The 21,429-nt window shown below is 35.4% G+C and overlaps 2 protein-coding genes across 5 annotated transcripts; one reads left to right on the top strand and one right to left on the bottom strand.

Annotated features, from left to right (window-relative positions):
• Window positions 1–832: 832 nt before the first annotated feature.
• Maf1 (repressor of RNA polymerase III transcription Maf1) lies at window positions 833–9,444 on the bottom strand. The gene is made up of 4 exons (XM_028178394.2): window positions 8,756–9,444; window positions 3,291–3,411; window positions 2,896–3,173; window positions 833–2,456 (listed from the first exon to the last, which is right to left on the bottom strand). The coding sequence occupies exons 1-4, from the start codon at window positions 8,959–8,961 to the stop codon at window positions 2,393–2,395; spliced, it is 669 nt and encodes a 222-aa protein (XP_028034195.1). The 5' UTR covers window positions 8,962–9,444; the 3' UTR covers window positions 833–2,392.
• Window positions 7,954–21,415, top strand: l(2)k14505 (ATP synthase mitochondrial F1 complex assembly factor 2 homolog l(2)k14505). 4 transcript variants are annotated; one of them, XM_089740364.1, is made up of 8 exons: window positions 7,954–8,408; window positions 10,120–10,691; window positions 10,877–11,087; window positions 11,291–11,484; window positions 15,073–15,183; window positions 15,734–15,914; window positions 20,231–20,346; window positions 21,161–21,415. In XM_089740364.1, exons 3-8 carry the CDS (start codon window positions 11,006–11,008, stop codon window positions 21,302–21,304), a joined length of 828 nt encoding a protein of 275 aa, XP_089596490.1. In that variant the 5' UTR covers window positions 7,954–8,408; window positions 10,120–10,691; window positions 10,877–11,005; the 3' UTR covers window positions 21,305–21,415. The 4 variants fall into 4 exon arrangements, with proteins under 4 accessions (XP_089596490.1, XP_089596491.1, XP_089596492.1 ...); XM_089740365.1 differs by lacking the exons at window positions 7,954–8,408; window positions 10,877–11,087 and having other exon boundaries at window positions 10,544–10,691; XM_089740366.1 differs by lacking the exons at window positions 7,954–8,408; window positions 10,877–11,087 and having other exon boundaries at window positions 10,548–10,691; window positions 11,313–11,484.
• The last annotated feature ends 14 nt before the right edge of the window (window positions 21,416–21,429 follow it).

Here is a 21,429-nt window from a genome sequence, read left to right as displayed (position 1 = left end):
GCATTTTGAACCGCATTGTCGTTTGCGATGAAAAATGGTTTCCTTTTGATGATCGTAAGGGGTCATTATGTTGGTTAGAGCTGGTTCAACAGATAGTTCTAAACGCAAAATGTATCACAGTCAGTCAGTGTAATTCATTACAGCGTGTTACGAAATGGCACCAGCATTACTACCGTTGTGTACTGTGAGGAACTGGACACAAGGACAGAGAAGCTCGTAAAAAAAACGTTAGTTTTTTTTTATTTATTGCCCTTTTAGGCAGACGAGCATGGCACGGCCCACCTGATGGTGAGTGGTTACCGTTCGTGGACTCCAGCAATGCCAGGGGCAGAGCCAAGCTGCTGCCCACTGTTTGGCAGTGAAGCTCGCGAATCTCCAGCCAGATTTTGTTAATGTCCCCGCTGCTCCTACAAGACAACGCTCAATCTCATACGACACAACAAAGGGTCTCTGAACTTCAAGAAATAGGGTTGAGAGTTTTGCATCATTCACCATACTCACTAGACCTTGTACCGACAGACTTCTACAATCTCCAAACTTTGTACAAATTGACGGAAAAAAGTTAATATCTATCCGAGAGGCAGCACAAAATTATATTAGTTTGTTGGCTTCCGTACACCAGACTTCTTCAAGAAGTGCATTTAAAAATTACCATTGTGTCGGCACAGATACATTAATAAGCTAGGCGCATATTGAATTGATAGAAATAAAAAATGACTAACTTTCTGTACACTAAACGGCAATTTTGTAGGTAAAAACCTAATAAAATAAATGTTCGAAAAGACTGAATTTTGTTGGAGATGAGGAATTTGAAAATAGAAAAAACTGAAAATTTTTATATAATTTTTAATAATTATTTTAGTGTTACAGATATGTCCAAAATATGCTAAGAATTAACTAATTATATTAAAAAAGAAATATTAGAACCGTTTTAAGCTCATAGAACATGAAATTTCACTGAATTAGTAATTTACAAACTATCGAGCTATGAAAATTTGCAAATTATACTATATTTTTTTGTATCTTAAGGTTCCACGACATCAGTTATATAATTTCAACATTTTTATCGAATTAACAAAGATATTAATGTATGTATCATCCGAAATATTCATTAATGGATAGAGAATACTAGATAAAACGCAACAAAAATGTGAAAAATGTAATAACCAGTTACTTGCAAAACGTTTTCTTTAAAGAACTAGAGACGACAGACGTGGCTATCATACTGCGTACATACACTATCGACTGTGTTATTGTTTTAACTTAGCAAAAATAGTAAAAATTAATATCTACAAAACATTTTAGAGAAAGTATTAATTAAAAAAAAGTAAATATGTATAAATCTTTTAGTTTATATTAAATTCTATTATGGGTAGCTGTAATGTTTATATCAATAATTATTTAATATATTTCTTTTAAATCAAAACATGTCTTAGTATTATTATATAAAATAATGAATGCTGGTCATTTTAAGATATTTAAATTATAGTTCTTTATTTTTTTATTTGTTGATAGTAATTATGCCAATATCTAAATATATATAATTAAATCTAAAATAACAAAAATAAAGAAGGTAATCAACTTATCCAATAATTTTATTAGCGAATAAGAAAGTATCTGTTCAATTAATGTAATTATTAATTACTTTGTTTAAATGAACAAAGGACACAAAGGACTATCATTGAACAGAATAATAATTGGAACACACTTGTTAACATAAAAGTCGAAGAAAGTTATATAATTCATTAAATTTTACTGCTCTCAATGCTGTCGGTGGGTCGATTGCAACCCATTCTCATATGATTAAACTGTAATAGAATATAATAGGTGTGTGTATAATATATGTGCAAGTCCAATGTGTTCGCTTGCATATGAATTTATTAGACAAAGTTAATTTGCTGGTTGCTCTTTGACTGAGTGCACAATATGAAGAGTCAAAATGATAAAATAATTATTTAGACATAATAAAGTCAAATTTATATAACCAAGGTATTAATTTTTTCATCTTTTCATCTGCATCTTTTCATTCTTCAATTCCAGAATATTTTAAATTTTGGTCATTTTCAAAATTATTATTTTATCAAATGTAAGATACTATAATACTGTAATTACTGAACATCAAGTAAATGTTAAGACTACAAACACACAATTACTTTATGCTTTTCCTGAATTCACAAATAGGAATTGTACATACTTAAATATTTTGATCTATATTGTTGTGTGAATCTTATGTCTTAAACATTAAAAAAGTATCTATTGCTTTTTTCCATAAATAAATATTCTTTCCAACTGTATATAATAGTAGTTCACATAAAATCTATGTACTCTATGTACCTAGTAATGGATTATCCATAACGGAAAAACACTTTCATTTATTAAAAACAAGAGTTTATCAGTTGTAATCTTCATCTTCATCCATGGCAAAATCAACACCAGAGTCGGCTGCACAAACAGGGCTGCAAATAATAAGATTATTATAGTATTTTATGATAGTAAAACGTAAGTAGTGTATATTCAGATTTGTTGGCAGACACATAAGATACTATAAGTTTTTTAATAGTAAAAAAATTATTTATTTATTTTGTTGTAAAACATTATTATATCATTTTATACATTAATATGCATTTAGGTTCAGTGTACTTAAACTCCAAAATGGTTGGACTGATTTTACTAAAATTAGTAGTACACATAATTATATTAGTTGTTTCGAAATTTTACATTACAAGAATATACATAACTTCCAATAGGAGTTGTGAAAGGTATGAAACAGTAAATTTTATTGAGAAATGACAGTCACATCCAATCGAAAGTCTGGTTTTACTAGTAATGTATAAAATCTTCTTAGAAATGATGACTAATTGTAACACAAATCAGGATGTAATGTATTAAACACACCTTATAGCTCTGAAAGTGAGAAAAACAATCCTTTTCAACTTCTTATTGTAGAAAAAGAAGTTGTAAGCCCAAAGACATCCAGGTTCACCAAATGGATCAGTAGCTAGGTCTGGATTATAGCTGTAGATACGACATTCTGGTAGGAGCACTTCTTCATCAACAGCAGCCCACAAGACTGGACGCAGTTGGCGCCAACGCACACCACCTACTGCAGATAAGGCAGCATCAACTGCACTTTGCACCCAATTCAATGATGGTTCAGCACTGAACTCACTGCTCTGTAAAAGGTAATAAAAATGTTAATGACATATGAACATCATTATTACAATTTGTTTTTTTTTTTTTTTTTGTTGCTTATTCCTAAATTCTATTGCTACATATTAATATTACTGTACCTTTGCCATGGAGAAATCATAGTCTGGAAAAGCAGCATTCAATGTAGCAATGAGATAAAACAATGTTTTCCTTGAAATGGTGTCGCATAACACACCATCTTCGTCACCAGACAAGCTCCGGCTAAAATAATATTTCAATATGAGTATTAATGATCAATGTTCTTTTCAGTTTTTGCAATTCATACACAATCAAAACTAGTTTTAGGGTTTAATCTCAGGATTTTTATTGTCCTTCCATTATTTCCAACATTTTGAATGTTTTTCATAATCACAGAAAACTGTATGTCATTGTCAATTAAACCAATAACATTATTAATAATAATATTTATAGTTAGAATATTGTCATCAAATTGGGTGGACTTTTGAAAATATATATTTTATACGTAGATTATTATGTGTTCCGTTTGACGTCCGAAGTCCATTATGAGAGTACATCGTATGATTTCCACTGCAGGTCGCTAAATTTGACTACTTCCGTTTCCTAAGTCCCATCTACAGCGCCCTCTATAACGTCTGGAACCGAACCAACAAGCAAAGACAAGCCGCCATATTTGTCATTGTTGCGTCGTTTTTTCCCACGTGCGGTCGTTACTGTTTTAAGAAGTTAGTAATTTAAAATGTTATAAGCAACTTTCGAGATTTGAAGTAGAAAGTTTGTTTCAAACAAGTGTTATGATTATCTTCCGTTTCGTGAAACCTCCAAGGCTCTACAATGAGTGACGAGGTTATCGCGCCTTTCAAAGTAAAATTTAAGTGAGGATAGTTCTTCGATTTCTTCGGATATTTCTTCGGGTTCGTCGGAAAATAAAGACTAGGGACCAGCAAGAAAACTTCGAAAAAGTGACTGGTCGCGAGATCTGAATAAAAGGTTTGACTTACTGTCGCAATAATGGGTGAGTCATGTGAATATTATTTTAACTTCGAATCATGCTATTGCTGGTCGTGCACCAGTGGTCCCGCCTTTATACTTACAAATACCAACATCTTATAATAATAATGTCTTATCTGGTTTCAACTTCCAATCGAAATTAGACAACGACGAATAGTTTTTACGTCTGCCACCAGACCGTCCGTTACCAGAAGCGGGTAGGTTTTGAAATTTGAGCATTTCTATAAAAGAACCAGATATGCAAAGATTTGACTAGCCGACTTGGGATGCGGTGCAGTATTCGGAGGTTCAAAAAAAAAAAAAAAAAAAAATGTTTTCCTGCGTTATCTAATGCTCTTTTGGCACAGAACGAATGCGTTATGCTGCCATACAAAACCTTGCCGACGGGTCAAATTCAGAGAATGTTCAGCTTAATACTTCCGCCTTTTACGAAAAGTTTAAACCGCTATTCGGTAACGATTTCGCCTATAAAAGTTTCTAACGATATCCTTCAAATAATTTTCGTTAAGCGAGCCGAGGTTATACGATAGCGTCGTAGATACCTCATAAAGAAATTAAAGGATAGATATATCAGGGAAGATATAGAGAAAATATCTTCTTCTTGTGATTATGTTTAACCCCAACTTATTATTGGCATATATACAGAAAATTGGTGGTATTGATAAATTACAAAAGCGGCACCGTCTGCTACTCGCATCCGGCCCGCATCGCCGGAACCCTCGGCTTGTACTGCCAATGCAAAGCCATGTCGAGGTAGGCCACATTCCAATACATCTAAAGAGGCCGAAAACAGATATTCTGAGCGATGCTATCCAAATAATTCCTCAGCAAGAAAAACGGGGAGGGGGGAACAAGTACAAAGTGGAACGAAAATCAGGAAATAAAAATAAATTACTCAACAGCATTTTCAGGCGGATGTCTAAGGCTATATCGAAACACCTGGACTCGATCCACCAAACGTAATATTGAAATTAATAATAACTTTATGTCAATCAAAATCCAAAATTTAATTCAATAGAGCTTTAGAACCCGCACCCCCGACACCATCTTTCAGATTTCTTCTTTTCATACTTCCCAAGACCAATAAAAAATCGAACAATTTTCAACCTCAAGGCATTGAACAAGTACATGAAACAGTCTTTTTCACCTTTTCCACCATCGAGTTCCTAAGTTTTATAACAGATTGGAATGTCAAATTGGATATGAGCCAGGCCTATTATCATCTATCAATGACGTTTCTCGGGATCAGTTATCAGGGTCGTCTACTTCAGATGATATGTCTGCCATTCGGCTTAGCTGCACCACCGCGGATTTTTGCTTCAGTGACAAACTAAATAGCCGAAATACTTCGCCAGAAGGGTCTGCGACTAGTGGTTATGTGCTTGTACACCAGGGCAGAACATCTCCCGCCATCGGAGCAAAGCTTATCCATATTATCTGGAACCGCTGCGTTCATTGACAGTGCGTTTCCAGAGGTCTTTTTTGCCACGTACCAGCTGGCTATGGAATGAGCTCCCTCCGCGGTGTTTCCCGAGCGCTATGACATGTCCTTCTTCAAACGAGGCTTGTGGAGAGAATTAAGCAGTAGGCAGCGGCTTGGCTCTGCCCCTGGCGTTGCTGAAGTCCATCGGCGACTGTAACTATTCACCTTCAGGTGGGCCGTATGCTTGTTGAAATCTCAAGTAACTATACTGAAACCTTAGAACTCATATCTCAAGGTGGGTGGCGGCATTTACGCTGTAGATGTCTATGGCCTCCAGTAACCACTTAACACCAGGTAAGCTGTAAACTCGTCCACCCATCTAAGCAACCGGTTATGACACTGACGAGCTTGATAGACTTTCTGGGAATCGTATGGGACACCAAATCCAAGACAAAGTCCCTGCCCAAGAATTTGCTCGTGCGACTTACTGCCGGCGGTTGGAACCTAAAGCAGGCGCAAAGCCTCTTAGGATATCTCAACTTTGCGACTTTCATCACCCACCGGGGAAAGTTGCTTTGCCGAGTCCTTGCAGTACCACAGCAACAAGCTCAGGAGGTATCCTCATTTACCAAAGCAGTATTCGGACGAGGTACGTACAGAGCTGGATTGGTGGTTAGAGAAAGTCAATCAGAGCACACCAATTCATCCACAGAGAATGGCCACGAACCACGTCATCATCGACGCGTCGGACATTCAGTGGGGAGCCCTTGTAAACAACAGAACAGAATTTTCCTACATAAAGAACGAGGGAGGAACCCGGTCACGATAATTGCTAGATCTGACTGGAAAATTGCTTAACTTAATAGACCACCTCAAAGTTGTACTTCTCCCTCACCACCTACCGGGACTGTACAATACTGAAGCCGATCACCTCTTACGCAATCGCGGCGGCTTGGAGTGGTATCTCACAGAAAAAGCAACTACTAGGCTATTCAGCCTGTGGGGAACTTGTTCGCGTCTCGGACCGCTCATGGATAAAAAAAAAAAAAAAAAAAAAACTGTTTACCTCTTGTGAGTCCGCGCGAGTAGGTATTTTGCCCTGAAGCAGTGGTGCGTCTCGGTTTGAAGGGTGGGGCAGCCGTTGTAACTATACTTGAGACCTTAGATCTTATATCTCAAGGTGGGTGGCGCATTTACGTTCTTGACGTCTATGGGCTCCAGTGACCACTTAATACCAGGTGAGCTGTGAGCTCGTCCACCCATCAAAGCAAAACTCGAACGCCTGCCTCTACAACGCGTTCAGCAGATCTTGGCATTACTGACTAGCATGGCCGTTTCCGCCGCTCGGTCTGATATCCAGAGTGCTGGACCACCTCAACTCAACCTCAGGTCGGTACATACTAGTGGTACCCAAGTGCAAGAAGCCCCTGTGGAGGCCAGACCTGAAATCACCTGCCCTCAAGCGACTCAAGAAGCTCAGAGATCTGAACATCAGTCTGGTGGACACTGACAATGCTACCGCCAGGCTGTCAGCATTCTACACCTGGAAGCTTGGTTCATTTTGGGTGGGACACGCTGACAGGGACATGGACATTGGCAGGAGAGAGTCTACGATAAGAACATACGCCCCTATTTGGAATAAGGGGTAAGGTTTTGTCAAGAAAATGTATTAATTCTCGTGTACCCGAATTAGAAAATGTAGCTAGATTTCTCTGTTATCTGTATTTATCTCATGGTCTCTCCTACCGGACCATTCTAGTTTATAAGTCTGTTATATAGCGTCCGTTTGTGAAACTCTATCGGATATAAAAAATAGCTTCGAGCCCGACAGTGAAACATACTGAAATCTATTTCCTTGACAAAGCCTGCACCTTCTAAATTACTGATATTTGGGTCGAAAACTAATTGATCTTCACACCAACAGTCCAGTTGGACATTCGTGGCTGCTCCTGACCAATTGATCATCGATGCAGTATACTGGCTACGCAATCTAGTGAATATGACACAGCAAACCAGTGGGAATATTTAATCTATTCTTAGCAACTAAAGGCTCCACTAAGCCAGCTACTGCAGCGAGGATTAGTAGTTGGGTAAAAAGTCTTTTAGGAGACTCAGGTATTCAGGCCTCAGTTGGAAGCTGTAGAGCGGTGGTGAAAACTTTAAACTGGGTAGGAAATTACCAAATTAATGATATTTCAGCTAAAGATAACTGACATACTTTTAGAAAGTTCTATCAAAAACTTATTATTAATGCATCAAACACTGATATAAATTCTGAGAAATCTTTCTCAGTATTTTCGTCCTAAATCTTATTAGGTCGATTTGAATTCAGTGGGTAATATTATACGGTTACCTTCAATTAATTTAAATTACGTGCTTAATTTAAGCTTTGCGTAATTAAACACAATAAGTCACATTGTTGCTTTTTAAATAAATCTTATTTTATTTCAAATACAAGCCACCAGGAGATAACAAACAGTCTCTCATAATGGACTTCGGACGTCAAACGGAACACATAATATAGAAATTTTACCTTCCAATAAAATTTGTATTATGTTTCCTAAGACGTCCGAAGTCCAGATAATGTCTTCCTGGGGCTACATCCATCATTATGAGCCGAACAATGACAAATATGGCGGCTTGTCTTTGCTTGTTGGTTCGGTTCCAGACGTTATAGAGGGCGCTGTAGATGGGACTTAGGAAACGGAAGTAGTCAAATTTAGCGACCTGCAGTGGAAATCATACGATGTACTCTCATAATGGACTTCGGACGTCTTAGGAAACATAATACAAATTTTATTGGAAGGTAAAATTTCTATATTATATAGGCCTAGTTATATGTCACAGGAGAACACTGTCCAGACTCTCTCTGGTTCTAAGTATAAAGTAAGGTTGTCTAATGCAATTGAGGCTTCATCTTAATGTTTTAAGATTTTTATTAATTACTTTACATCAAATGCCAGAACCATTTGGTGTAAAGTAGTTAATAAATCCCACTGCTATTATCTAAGGTAAGAAAGTAATTTAGGACAGTGTTAAAAGTAAATAATATAGCTATATGTTCCTACGATAACAATTTACAGTATGTGCAGTACATAAATACTGTATTGTCTTGCATTTTTTTAAGTAACTGCAGGGTAATCATGTGATTACCTATAAGTAACACTCTCAGGGGGAGACAATGCTTGAAGACTATGAGTAGTTTCTCCATCAGCAGTAAACTTCTTATAGAAAGCTTTCTCACTGCCAGCCATTTTGCAGCTGTAGCTTTCAACGCGGCCTTGTACAGCACTGTCGCCATTCAGAATAGACAGAGCTCTGCTTAATGCTTCCAAACGACCACTTTCCAATAGTTTCATTTTCTCTGATTTTATTCTGTTCAAATTATCCGATCAACAGGCTCGTTATTATCGGTGCATTTATATTTATACTACACCATAAATTATTTCTGTACATAGCCGTGGGGTGTATGAATATTCCTTTTCTCTTTGAGTGTAAAAGGTTCACACTCGGTATCAAATTCGACTTCTGTTCTTCTTCCGCGCGGATGAAATGCGGGAACATCACAAAAAAGGAGAAAAGGATGGTTTTAGAAGTTGCAGTACTAGTATTAATTATCCACAAACTTGTTGATGGGTTTACACAATGGCTCGCGTCACTTCACTTTTTAGAATGCAGAAACACAACGGTTATTTTCAAAAACCAAAATCCATAGAAGACATCGTCGCTAAATATAATCACTATTGGAAAACAAATTATTTGATTAGCTAAACTATCTTTAGTTTTTCAAAACAAATTAATCTTCAATCGAATCACAAGTAGGTACAACAATCACGAACAATATAGACTACCTACCTACTTAGTTTTTTAAGGGATTTTATGACTTGGTAACTAAGACCTTTAGGTCAATTTTAATTTTAATGAACTCTTATATGAAATAGGATATTATGAAAGGAAATGAGATGAGATGATATGGGATGAAATGTAATAGACTACTTTACCAATTACCTACCTAACTTATGACTGATAGTTTCAAGTAAGAAGTTTACATAATTACATTTACTTAATAGTTCCTAATATTATTTCATATCATTAGTCTGGACTTTGAAATACAGTGATGGAGGCTCAAATTTGAAAAAAATCAGGGTGCTGCACAAACACAGTCGAAGCAGACATCGACGAAGGTGGCTATTAAGCTTTCTTCGTCTCAGGAAAAATCCTTTTCTCATTCTTTAGTGCGATTATAATATTGATAGTTAAGTAATCATTATTTACTTATTGTAATCAGTGGCTAGAAGCTAGAATAGTATTTAGAATTGCCTACATCATATAAGCTAACGTAGTTCCAGTAGTAACTACACTAACATATTTATTACTTTATTACAATCATACAAAACAAAAGAGAGAATACAAAAAGTAAGCTGTCATCTTCTATAAAGTATCTACTCTAGTTTCGAATAGGAGCGCAAAGAGCCAAGTTGTGTGAAATGTTTACATTTTTTTATTTTATGTTTCAGGTTTAAACACACAATCAAAGTGGTTTATAATAGTTTAGAATTGATGCAAGTTCAAATATCTCGGTTAATGAAACAATCGTTGGACTTGTCTGCTACCGGAAAATCCATTGGGCTCTCAGTAACTATCTACCATTTGACTGAGAGTTTATTTCATTTCATATCATTAAATATCTACCAATTAATTCCAAATCATTATATTCTGTTCCTTTTCATTATTAATCAACTTTTAATGGTATATTTTTCTGTGTATCTTTGTAACGAAATTTTTTAACGTGATTTTCACCTTCTTTAAAGCGTCGGATTGAAATAAAACATTGCATGTATAACATGGACCAATTTAATAGGTACCTTACACATTTTTACAAAGTGATTTTTGTTAATTACTTTTTTTTGTAATACCGAGGGTACCGTGGGACGAACGCAGAGTGAAGTTGCGTGATTTGTTTTGCTCTGTTATTTTCTTGTTTCTTCCGGTTTAAATGAGTAATAATGGTGGTTAATTAACTGTTTAGTATTTACGAAAGAGCATAAATGTGGAAAAATGAAACAAGCAGTTGGAGGTGGAATTATCGGTAAATAACCACTTTTTACCTACACTTACCTACTTCTGTTCGGCCTAAAGGTCTAGAGTACAAGGCCATAAACTCCAAAAAAAAAACCTACTTCTGTCGATCAGTGTTTTTACAAATTTTACATTAAATTTATTAGGTACCTTGAGATTTATATTTTATCATAAACTACTTTTTAACTATTATAGATCTTCGGTTTCATTCAACATACATTCACATTGCAAATAGAGAATAATTGTATTTTCAATTTAATGAATACCTGTACCTACGAACGCTACGTTAAACTACAGTTGTGATTGTAAACACTAGTTATAATAATGAGAATATTTACTCTGGCATCTGGTATTTCAACTTTACTGAAAACACGATGTACCCTATGCAGTATATATCGTCCATATGGTGAGTTCTGTTTCTAACGTCCCATCGCTTCACTACAATTAGTTTAATTTAAAGAAATGTTGATATCCATGGGCAATAGAGACCAAATACGTCTTTCGCCGATTTACTTAATTGACAATAATAAAAATCTAACCTGAAAGATGCCCATGTTTCTGAGTTAACCTCACCAAATATTTGATAAAATTTAGATTATAATATTGCAGCTACACGTAAAAGATTTTATAGGGGGACAGCTGTGATTCAGAATGACAACAAATGGGAAGTGACTTTGGATCATCGACGTCTAAAAACACCAAATGGGAATGTATTAACCGTTGGGAATGAACCTCTTGCTCGTGCTGTTGCTGTAGAATGGGATTCACAAAATGAAACAATTTCACAAGCCACCATGCATTTGGTAAGAGCGAAATTGATTAACTATAGTTAATAGGACATGGCAGAGTAATTAAATACCTATACAAAATTTGTATTAAATAACTCTATACATCGTTATTAAATAAAAGTTGTTGTATTCTATTTAATTTAATTGAAACACTTCCGTCAAACGTTATAAATAAAAAATTATGAATCAGCAGTGTCTTGTGTTATGTTAAATTCTAATTTAGTATAAGTCCTGAAATGGCAATTCTCCTTATTGGTTATTTATTGTAATAAATAAGTTCAACTGTCATTGTTAGTGATACTTATAAAACATCGATTCTTAAGTTGAATCTAATGATACTTTTTTGTGAATTTTGCAATGCGCATATCTGTAGTAAAATTATTAGTCAAATTTATTGCTGATTCTTGTCAATGCTTAAAAATGCATTTTGAAATGTTTTTTTTTATTGCCCTTGTAGGTGGTCGAGCATATGGCCCACCTGATGGTGATTGGTTACGGTCGTCCATGGACTTCAGAAATGCCAGGGGCAGAGCTAAGACACTGCCTACCTATAAGTACTCTCCACAAGCCTCGTTTGAAGAAAAACATTGGATTCTCGGTGAAAAAGCTCAGGAAATACTGTGGAGGGGAGCTTATTCAAAAGCCGGATGGTATGTGGCAAAAAAGATTTCTGGAAACGCACTGTTTAATATCTGGCAAATTGATTTATAAGCATATCCAATCTAATATATAAAATTCTCGTGTCACAGTTTTCGTTGCCATACTCCTCCGAAACGGCTTGACCGATTTTGATGAAATTTTTTGTGCTTATCCGGTATCTATGAGAATCGGCCAACATCTATTTTTCATCCCCCTAAATGTTAGGGGTAGTCCACCCCAAATTTTTTTATTTAATTTTTTAGACAAAATTTTTAATTTCTATTTTTTTATGATACAGCATACAAAAATACATACAACCCTAAATTTTCACCCCTCTACGATCAACCCTTATTTTATATTTGCTAATTAAAATTTTTTAATTTTTTGCGAGAATTTTGTTTTTATTTTGTCATGACGTAGAATAAAAAAATTCATATTACTCTGAAATTTTCACCCCTCTATGATCAACCCCTATTTTTTATTTTTTAATTATAAACTTTAATTTTTGTGGCAAGATTTTCATTTTTAGTTTTATTTCGTCATGAATTAAAATAAAAAATCTGATGTTACTCTCAATTTTTCATCCCTCTATGATCAACCCCTATTTTTTATTTGTTAATTATAAACTTTAATTTTTGTGGCAAGATTTTCATTTTTATTTTTATTTCGTCATGAATTTAAATTAAAAATCTGATGTTACTCTCAATTTTTCATCCCTCTATGATCTCCCGCCCTCGCCGGTCGACTACTGATCAACTATCAATTGATCACCTATCCCCGCCAGGTGTCACCACTCATCCAGCAAACATCACGTAGTAGGGATGAGGACGAAGCCGGTCTCCTGTCTTACTTACTCACTTATACATCATAGATTATACACTTAATATATAATTTGAGAGCTATACAATACTATACATTTTTCAGCCATGTTTTTTTGGTTTTATTTGTGTATCAATAGTATGTTCAGTAGGTCTGAGAATCGGCTACTATCTATTTTTCATACCCCTAAGTGAAAAGGGTTGTCCACCCCAAACATTTATTTTTATTTTTTGGATATTTTTTTTTGTTTATAATGAGGTATTATGTTGTTAAATGATGTTTTTTTTCTACAGTAGAATTTCCCTAGAAATCTTATTTAAGGCAACACAACGTTTGCCGGGTCAGCTAGTAGACTATAATATGTTACTTTTTGCATGATGGTCATACAGGCAAATATGAAATAATTGGTCAAATATGGGCTTTTCAAATAATAAAATGTGTCATCAATTGAATTATCAATGGAAATTTTATTTCCTTGAAAATATATAACATAGAAATCAATTGAGTAGTTCTAAGAAATGCCATTTTCGAAATCTATCCATAGATTAAATTTAAAGACTTCGATCAACAATAGTAACTAGATACAGGGTCGGTGCAGAAAATCCGTCTCGTCAAATAACAGCTCACTTGAAATGTGAGCTGTTATTTTGTTTAGTTCACTTCAAACACAGCCAATGTCAACCCGTCTCACAATGCCGCAGTGTGTATTCAAAAGTTGCAAAAATAATGCCCGAAAAAGCAATTTAACGGCTGAAGTATCTTACTTTCGGTAAGTACATGAAGTATAAACTATATTTTAGGCTTTAAACTAATAAATAATATTAAATTTTGAACAAAATTACCGATTTTTAGCCACCGCTACAAATGTTGGCCAAGGCTCGGCCAACACATGGACAAACGTTTGTTTAACAGAACAGTAAACGCACGGAGTAGATTTGTGTTTTAATATTTTTTTAAAATTTGTTAGATGTACTTCAAAATTAGTTGGTTAAAATTGGTTAATGCTGCTTTTGTGTCTGTTTTTTGGACTCTCATTAGATACTTAGCTTTCCTTTTTTATTTTAGCTTTCCTAGCAATCACGTGTGCAGAATGGATCTCGATTGTCGCCAGAGAAACAAGAGATGATTTTTATAAGCCAGCTAAGATCTCCGCTCATTGACACTGGACATCTTTGTCTTCCGTGCTCACAGCTACTGAAACGTGGCCGAAACATTGTAATAAAAATACCGCGCTTGAAACCGTTTAAACGTTGTTTTATTATGTGCACTGGTCGCGAAAACTTAAATATATACTATAAAAATATATATTACACAAAAACGCAACGCTAATAAAATAATAAATAATGTATAGATACTAACAAACATAAATTTCCAAAACATAAAAAGTAAACAACTAAACTTTTGCTTTTATTCATTAATAAATTATTTTAGTGTTCAACGCGACTCCCTTACCTCCTGTAGTAAACAAAATTCAAAACTTCAAGAAGCAAAAATAAATAAAACAAAACGATGTTAGTTTTCAGAGCAATAATGGGAAAAAGTACTTTATTTGTTGCCACTTAAGGTTGATTTAACATTAAAAGTTGTTTAACATATGTTTTTTTATTTGTAAGTGACAGGATTAATTTATTACTTTGCTCATTTTATGTGACGAATGATCGTAAGTATTAGATAATGTTTTGGAGATTTGTGACTTTATTACAAAGTACCATAGTTGTAATTAGTTTGAACTTAAAACTGTTTCAAAACTTTTTTCTCCGTTTGTTAGTAAACGAATGTAGCTATAGGTGTATATTCACGCGGACAGCTTTTGCTTTAATTTTGTACGTGTCCCTTTATCTAGTTACTATTGATGATCGAAGTTTAAAGAAATAGGTTTTATAGAAAATTTTTAGTAAATGTTATTAAAATAATCTTCTGTAATTAAAATTAAAACAAATCATGCATGCACTAAAATAGTATCAACCATATGTTCAATTCAACACCAAAAAATTACACTGGGAAAATTGATACAAAAATATAAAAATACAATTTCTTGTATTTTTTTTCATTTCTGTGTTATAATTTTAAAATGACCCAAACATAATTAATATAAATCAAGGACTAAGGTAATTTAAAGTAAATAATATATTTTTTTACTTACAGACCGCATTGTGTAATACTGCTCTGGACAATCCCGGAAAATTGACATCACATGACATTGTCAATTACCTTTTGGAATATTATCCTACAGACACACTTTTATTTTATTCTGAGGTTTGTATTTTCAGAGCTCAGCTATTACTACTAATAAACCATATTGTAAGCCCTTTGTATATTGCTGCCACAAAACGCTTATTATATTTCTGGTTTGAAGAATTGGGCAGCTGTTATAAAATTGAGACAATGACCTTGTTTCTCAAGGCGGGTGGCAAAATTGAAATGTCCTTTGTCAGCGTGTGCAAACCGTTTAGTAACATTTATAAAAAAAAAATTTAACATCCAGCTGAATCACAACAATATACTATTATATAGTTGGAAAACTAAAAAAGCAGGATTAAATAAGTGGGCGAAATAAGAATTAGTGATAATTTCTTTAAAAGATTCCTTTGCTTATACAGATACAAGCGGAACTAACAGAAGTGTGTTAAGAAGTGAATTTTAGCACTTAATAAGTGTAACACTTAATAACATAATAATTATGTTCCATGAACAAAATATATGCATTGCTTACTACAACTATTGCTAATTGTTGTGCGCTCTATCTGTCGACCTAAGAAAAAAGGTTATGATTTTTATACTAATTATTTTTCTTCCATAAATTTAGGATGAAGAAGAATTGAGGGATCTTCAAGAAAGAAAATGGACACCAATATTGGACTGGTTTCAAAAGACATTTAATGTCAAACAGGAACTAGCGAATAGTATACAGCCACCGCCGGTCTTCACAGAAACTAGAGCTGTGTTAGCTCGTCATTTTCTATCATATGATTTCGCAGCACTGACAGGTAAACCTTTGCTCCCAGTATCGTAGCCGTTTGTAAAAAAGAAGATAGATGGGAATTTTTTATAGCGATTTTGGAATGTTATTGTCTGTTCTCGCGTGTTTCTACTTATTTATTACGCTAACCTTTTTTGTACTGCACGCAATGTAACGTACATTGCAGTGCAGTTCGTATGTAATACGAACATAAAAACAAATTTTGCTATTAGCATTAAAAGTGCTAGCTAGCCGAACAGTTGATATGGAAGACCCGCCGGATGGCGCAGTGCCGTATTGAGTACGAGGTTCGAGGTTCGAGGTTTCTTGAAACACCAGCGCACGCCTGAGTTTTTTGACGAACCGCCAATAAACTTTGTATGGGTAGAGAATACTAAGCTGTCTGCGTATATTAGCTATGTGATCAGAGTATACAAGTCCACGAATATTGTAGTATATTTAGTTATTAATAAACCAGTTGAGACATATAGAGAGGAAGTAGTCTAATTTAGTTGTTATTTAACGACAGAACCTAATATAGGAAAAATTCGTAAACAGAAATCCCTCGTATAAAACGGGTATTTCCCCATATAACGCGGGGATTTCACACTTAATATTATGTCCTTAACTATAATATGAAATTGGCGTTTTGTCGTACTGACCACTTTGATCTGAAATATCTCATCTTTGATTAAGAATTACAAATTCATTATGCTGGTACATACATGCATTTTAGTTTCGAAAACAGTCATTCATTTGTTTTTTGCTCGTTATTTTTTTCTTTGGCGTCGCTTAATACCGCACAATGGAAAACATGAAATATCGGTATATTTACCAGTGCGAGTTCTACCGTGGCATCAGTGTTGCAGAAACAGCTCGAAGGATCACTGATGGGTATGGCGCTGGTGTCACAAAAGAGAGCACGGTACGTTTTCGGATTCAACGTTTTCGTTCTAGAAATTTCGACCTTCAGAACCAACCCTGTGGGTGGCCGGAGACGAAAGTGGAAATGAAGAATTAAAGGCTATGGTGGAAGAGGGTCCATCACAAAACACTTTAGGGATAGCTGCAAGCTTCGAGGTTAGTGATAAAATGGGGTAAAAAAACTTGAACGATGGGTACCTCATGAATTGAGTGAATCGAACTTGCAAACACGCGTCGACTGCTTTGCTCAACCGACACAATAATGAAGGGATTTTAAATCGAATCATTACTTGTGATGAAAAGTGGATACTGTACGATAATCGGAAGCGCTCATCGCAGTGGCTCAACCCTGGGGACCCAGCCAAATCCTACCCTAAACGAAAATTGGCTCAGAAAAAGTTACTTGTGACTGTTTGGTGGACTAGCGCCGGTGTAGTTCACTACAATTTTCTAAAATCTGGCCAAACGATTACGGCAGATATCCATTGTCAGCAACTGCAAGTCATGAAGGAAGAACTAGCTGCTAAACAACCGAGATTGGTCAATCGCTCTAGGCTACTGCTGCTTCACGACAACGCAAGACCACATACTGCACAACAAACAACCACTAAGTTAGATGAGCTACAATTGGAATGTCTGCGACATCCACTATACTGCCCGGATCTTGCACCAACAGATTACCATTTTTTCCGGTTTTTATTGCTTAGATGGATGGACGAGCTCACAGCCCGCCTGATGTTAAGTGGTTACTGGAACCCATAGACATCTACAGCGGAAATGCGCCACCCACCTTGGGATATAAGTTCTAAGGTCTCAGTATAGTCACAACGGCCCCACCCTTCAAACCGAAACGCATTACTGCTTCACGGCAGAAATAGGCGGGATGGTGGTACCTACCAGTGCGAACTCACAAGAGGTCCTACCACCAGTAATTACGCAAATTATAATTTTTGCGGGTTTGATTTTTATTACACGATGTTATTCCATCATCGTGGAAGTCAATGGTGAACATTTGTTAAGTACGTATTTCATTAGAAAAATACCCGCCTGCGGTATTCGAACACCGTTGCATCGCTAGATACGAATGCACCGGATGTCCACGACGACAATTTGGACAACTTCTTACAAGGAAAAAAATTCAACTCCGATACGGCAGTCCAAACCGCCTTCAAAGAGTTTGTTGATTCTCGCCCCCATGGTTTTTTTAGTAAAGGGATCAATGAATTACCTATGAGATAGCAAAAGTGCATAGATAACAACGATGCATACTTTAAAAAAAGTTTATATTCCTCCCATACAAAACGCCAATTTCATAATAATATGTAAGGACTTAATATTTCTGAATGTACTCTGAAACTTATAATGATTTGTACAGTTCATAATCAATTTCACGTAACTTTGCACAATGCGTCAATTATGTTGTTATACAATAAAATAAAATTGATTGCAGTAAAAACATTGGATATATTGTATTATATTTGTACATAACGCGTCATATGCACACGAGCGCTAATCCGAGAATACTCCTACCACGCGTTTCTTATAACGCAGAACCAATATATCGTGTTATAGAAGAAAATACTGTATTATCGATATACATATATTCGCATATGATGTGTATATACAGTGGTGGTCGTTTAATTAGAAACACTACCAACGGTCCTTGACATTATCTAAGATACAATCGTTTATATTTTGAAATTAAACAATATGTTCAAAGATTTATCATTTATTAGAAAAAAAATAGAAATCCCACTACACAAGTGCAGTTTCAATATTACATTACGGACAAACATTTAAATCAGTTTTAAGGTATGAACTATAATGGTCAACTAATTAGAGACAACAACAAAAAAGTATAAAAAACAATATTTTCTAAATATTTTCTTAGGTATTAGTAATTAGTATTGGTATTTACGAAATAGCTACTATCCACAGCCAACCAATAGTTAAAATTAATATTTAGTGGCGTATCCCATAATTTTAATAACAACACTACAACGACGTGGCATTGATTCAATCAATTTCATACATTTTTCTATGGGGATTGAATTCCATGCTTCAACAAATGCTTCAAATAGTTCGTTTTGACTGGTGCTACGTTTGTTTGAGACTTTCTTTTTAACAATATACCAGAGATTTTCTTTCGGATTTAAATCCGGACTATTTGCTGGCCAGTCCAAATCGGATATACACTGTTCGCTAAGGAAATGTTTGACACCGTGTGTTTAGGGTCATTATCATGCTGAAAGATCCAAGTTACAGGCAAATGAGCGTTCGAGTAAGGAATCATTGTGTGCTTTAAGATATTTTTGTATTGCCGTTGATCCATTGTACCTTCAATCTTCCGAACGGGCCCAATTCTACATCCGGAAAAACACTTTACTATTATTACACTTTAATATTGTTACCGCCACCGTGCTTGACTATACTCCTTGTGTAATTAAAAGTATTGTTTACAGGACGTCTAACATCGCGCTTTCCATCGGAATTTACCATATTTATTTTTATTTCATCTTAAAATAGCACTTTTTTTTCTCCGTACCGTCCAATTAATATATATGTTTAGCGAATAATAATCGCTTCTGTCGGTGTTGCTTGGTAAGAAGCGGCGCCTTTCGAGAGCTTCTTCCAAACAATTTAGCTTCCACTAATCTTCGGCGTATCAGTATCTTGACCAAACGTTTCTCGGGTCATCAGGCGACAAAACTTATTTTTTAATTTGGTTGGAGCCTTTAATTGGGACTTTTTAGTAACACGAACAATTAGCGTATCTTCTCCTGGAGAGGTTTTTCTTGGCCAAGCCTTTTTAAGAATATTTTCAACAGTTCCAGGTGTTTTATAATGATCAATTACAAAAACTTTCTTAACAGAACAATTTAAACGCTTAGCTGTTATGATTAGCACATATTATCTATACCTATGTAAATTAACAATTATTTGTCTAGTTGACGCGTCACAATTTTTATTTATGCCCATTTTGAACAAAAATCAAATTCAGTTTAAATTTTGAATTGCCGCTAAAATGATAGAAAAAGCCAAAAAGGAAATGTTATTCTCCAATTCCAAAAAAAGAACGAGCTATGAATGCTTTTTTTAAATGTTTCTAATTAGGCGTCTAAGCAGCCAGTAACAGAAAATAAAATGCTACACGTGTAAGACTCATTTTGTAATTAAAAGTAAGGTACATATTATGTTTTATATTTTATGCATTTAATGAGTTTTTTATTTGAGTGACTATATTATTGCATGATTATTAAATTATTATTGAATGTGTATTTTTTAAGAACATTTGTACGTTGAAGATATACTTTCTTTATTCATAAGAAGTGTTTCTAATTATATGACCACCACTGTATATATAAAGTGTGTTAGTTATAAAAGACTATACCATAACGGATTTTAATTTATTATCGGCAGCAATAAATTTCGGGTTCGAGGCATTAAAGTCACCGATCTTAATGTTGGCGTGTATGGAGCGCCGCGTTGTACCCGAGGAAGCTGTATTGTTAGCAAGACTTGAAGAAGAATATCAGGTTATCTTTGTGATTTATTGCTTCCTTATTAGAGCATTTTAGTAATTTTGAAAATTGCGAATCCCTGCACATCCTTACATTTTTTAGCTTTGGTATCCACTCCTTGCAATCTTTTTGATAAATGAGATCAAAATAAATGAGGGAAATCATCATCTTCATCGAATATAAGGTACCCACTACAGGACATAGTTCTGCCTTAACAACCTATGCTGAAGTCGTTTTGCTATTTTTTTCTCCTACATATGCTGATGGCCTTGAGAGGCTATTTCAGCTTCGCCTTGACGTGTAGGTGAGCTCACGGGGTTCAAACCGGGAGTATTGCTAACACTGGCCCTAGCAAGAGCAGTGCTTGGCAGAATCTACCAACGGATCGGAAAGGCGATCCATTGAGAAAATCCGGCGAGAAGCTCAGTGGGCTGTGTCTATGGGTTAATTTACTCGTCAATCCCTTCGTTGCAAGCGACGGTTTCGGTGAGGACGGTGACCGGTGCTTAAGGTACTTAAAAGCACCGATAATGGATCGGGAGGAACCGTAATGACGTGTTTAGGACCGTTTTACTATAATGGTGATGCTTGGCGTGTGTTTCGGTGGTCGAATTAATATTTCTATAGGAAATACTCTGAGAACGCTCTCCATTCTAGGCCGAATACTTTAAACGCCTTTTACGGCACCTGTGGGAAGAGATGCGGTGATTTTATTTTAGGCCGTGCGTTTAGGTAGTTGTTTTACCAAATAAATTTTCTAGAATAAACCAACACCGGTCCGAGATTAACTGAGACAATGGGTTAATTGATAAATTGCGTCGTGTCACAGCTGGAGCGCTGGGGCCGCGTGCCGTGGGCGCACGGGCTGAGCCAGGCCGACCTGACGGCGCGCGTGTCCGCCGCTCTGCTCCTCGTACACTGCGCTACTGAGAAACATGCCATCAAAACTAAATCTGCCCAAGATTCACAATGAGGTCAATACAACGATATGCGATTCCCGTATGTCATCTAGTCGAATTATATAAGTTACCGTTTATGAAATGGCTAATAAAATGGATAATAAATGTTTAAAATTTGACACAAAGCTTTTTATTTGAT

This window comes from Bombyx mandarina, chromosome 04, assembly GCF_030267445.1.
Source record: "Bombyx mandarina strain Sakado chromosome 04, ASM3026744v2".
Lineage (NCBI taxonomy): Eukaryota > Metazoa > Arthropoda > Insecta > Lepidoptera > Bombycidae > Bombyx > Bombyx mandarina.
Note: the sequence above shows the minus strand (reverse complement) of the source record. Positions and strands in the feature narration are given on the sequence as shown.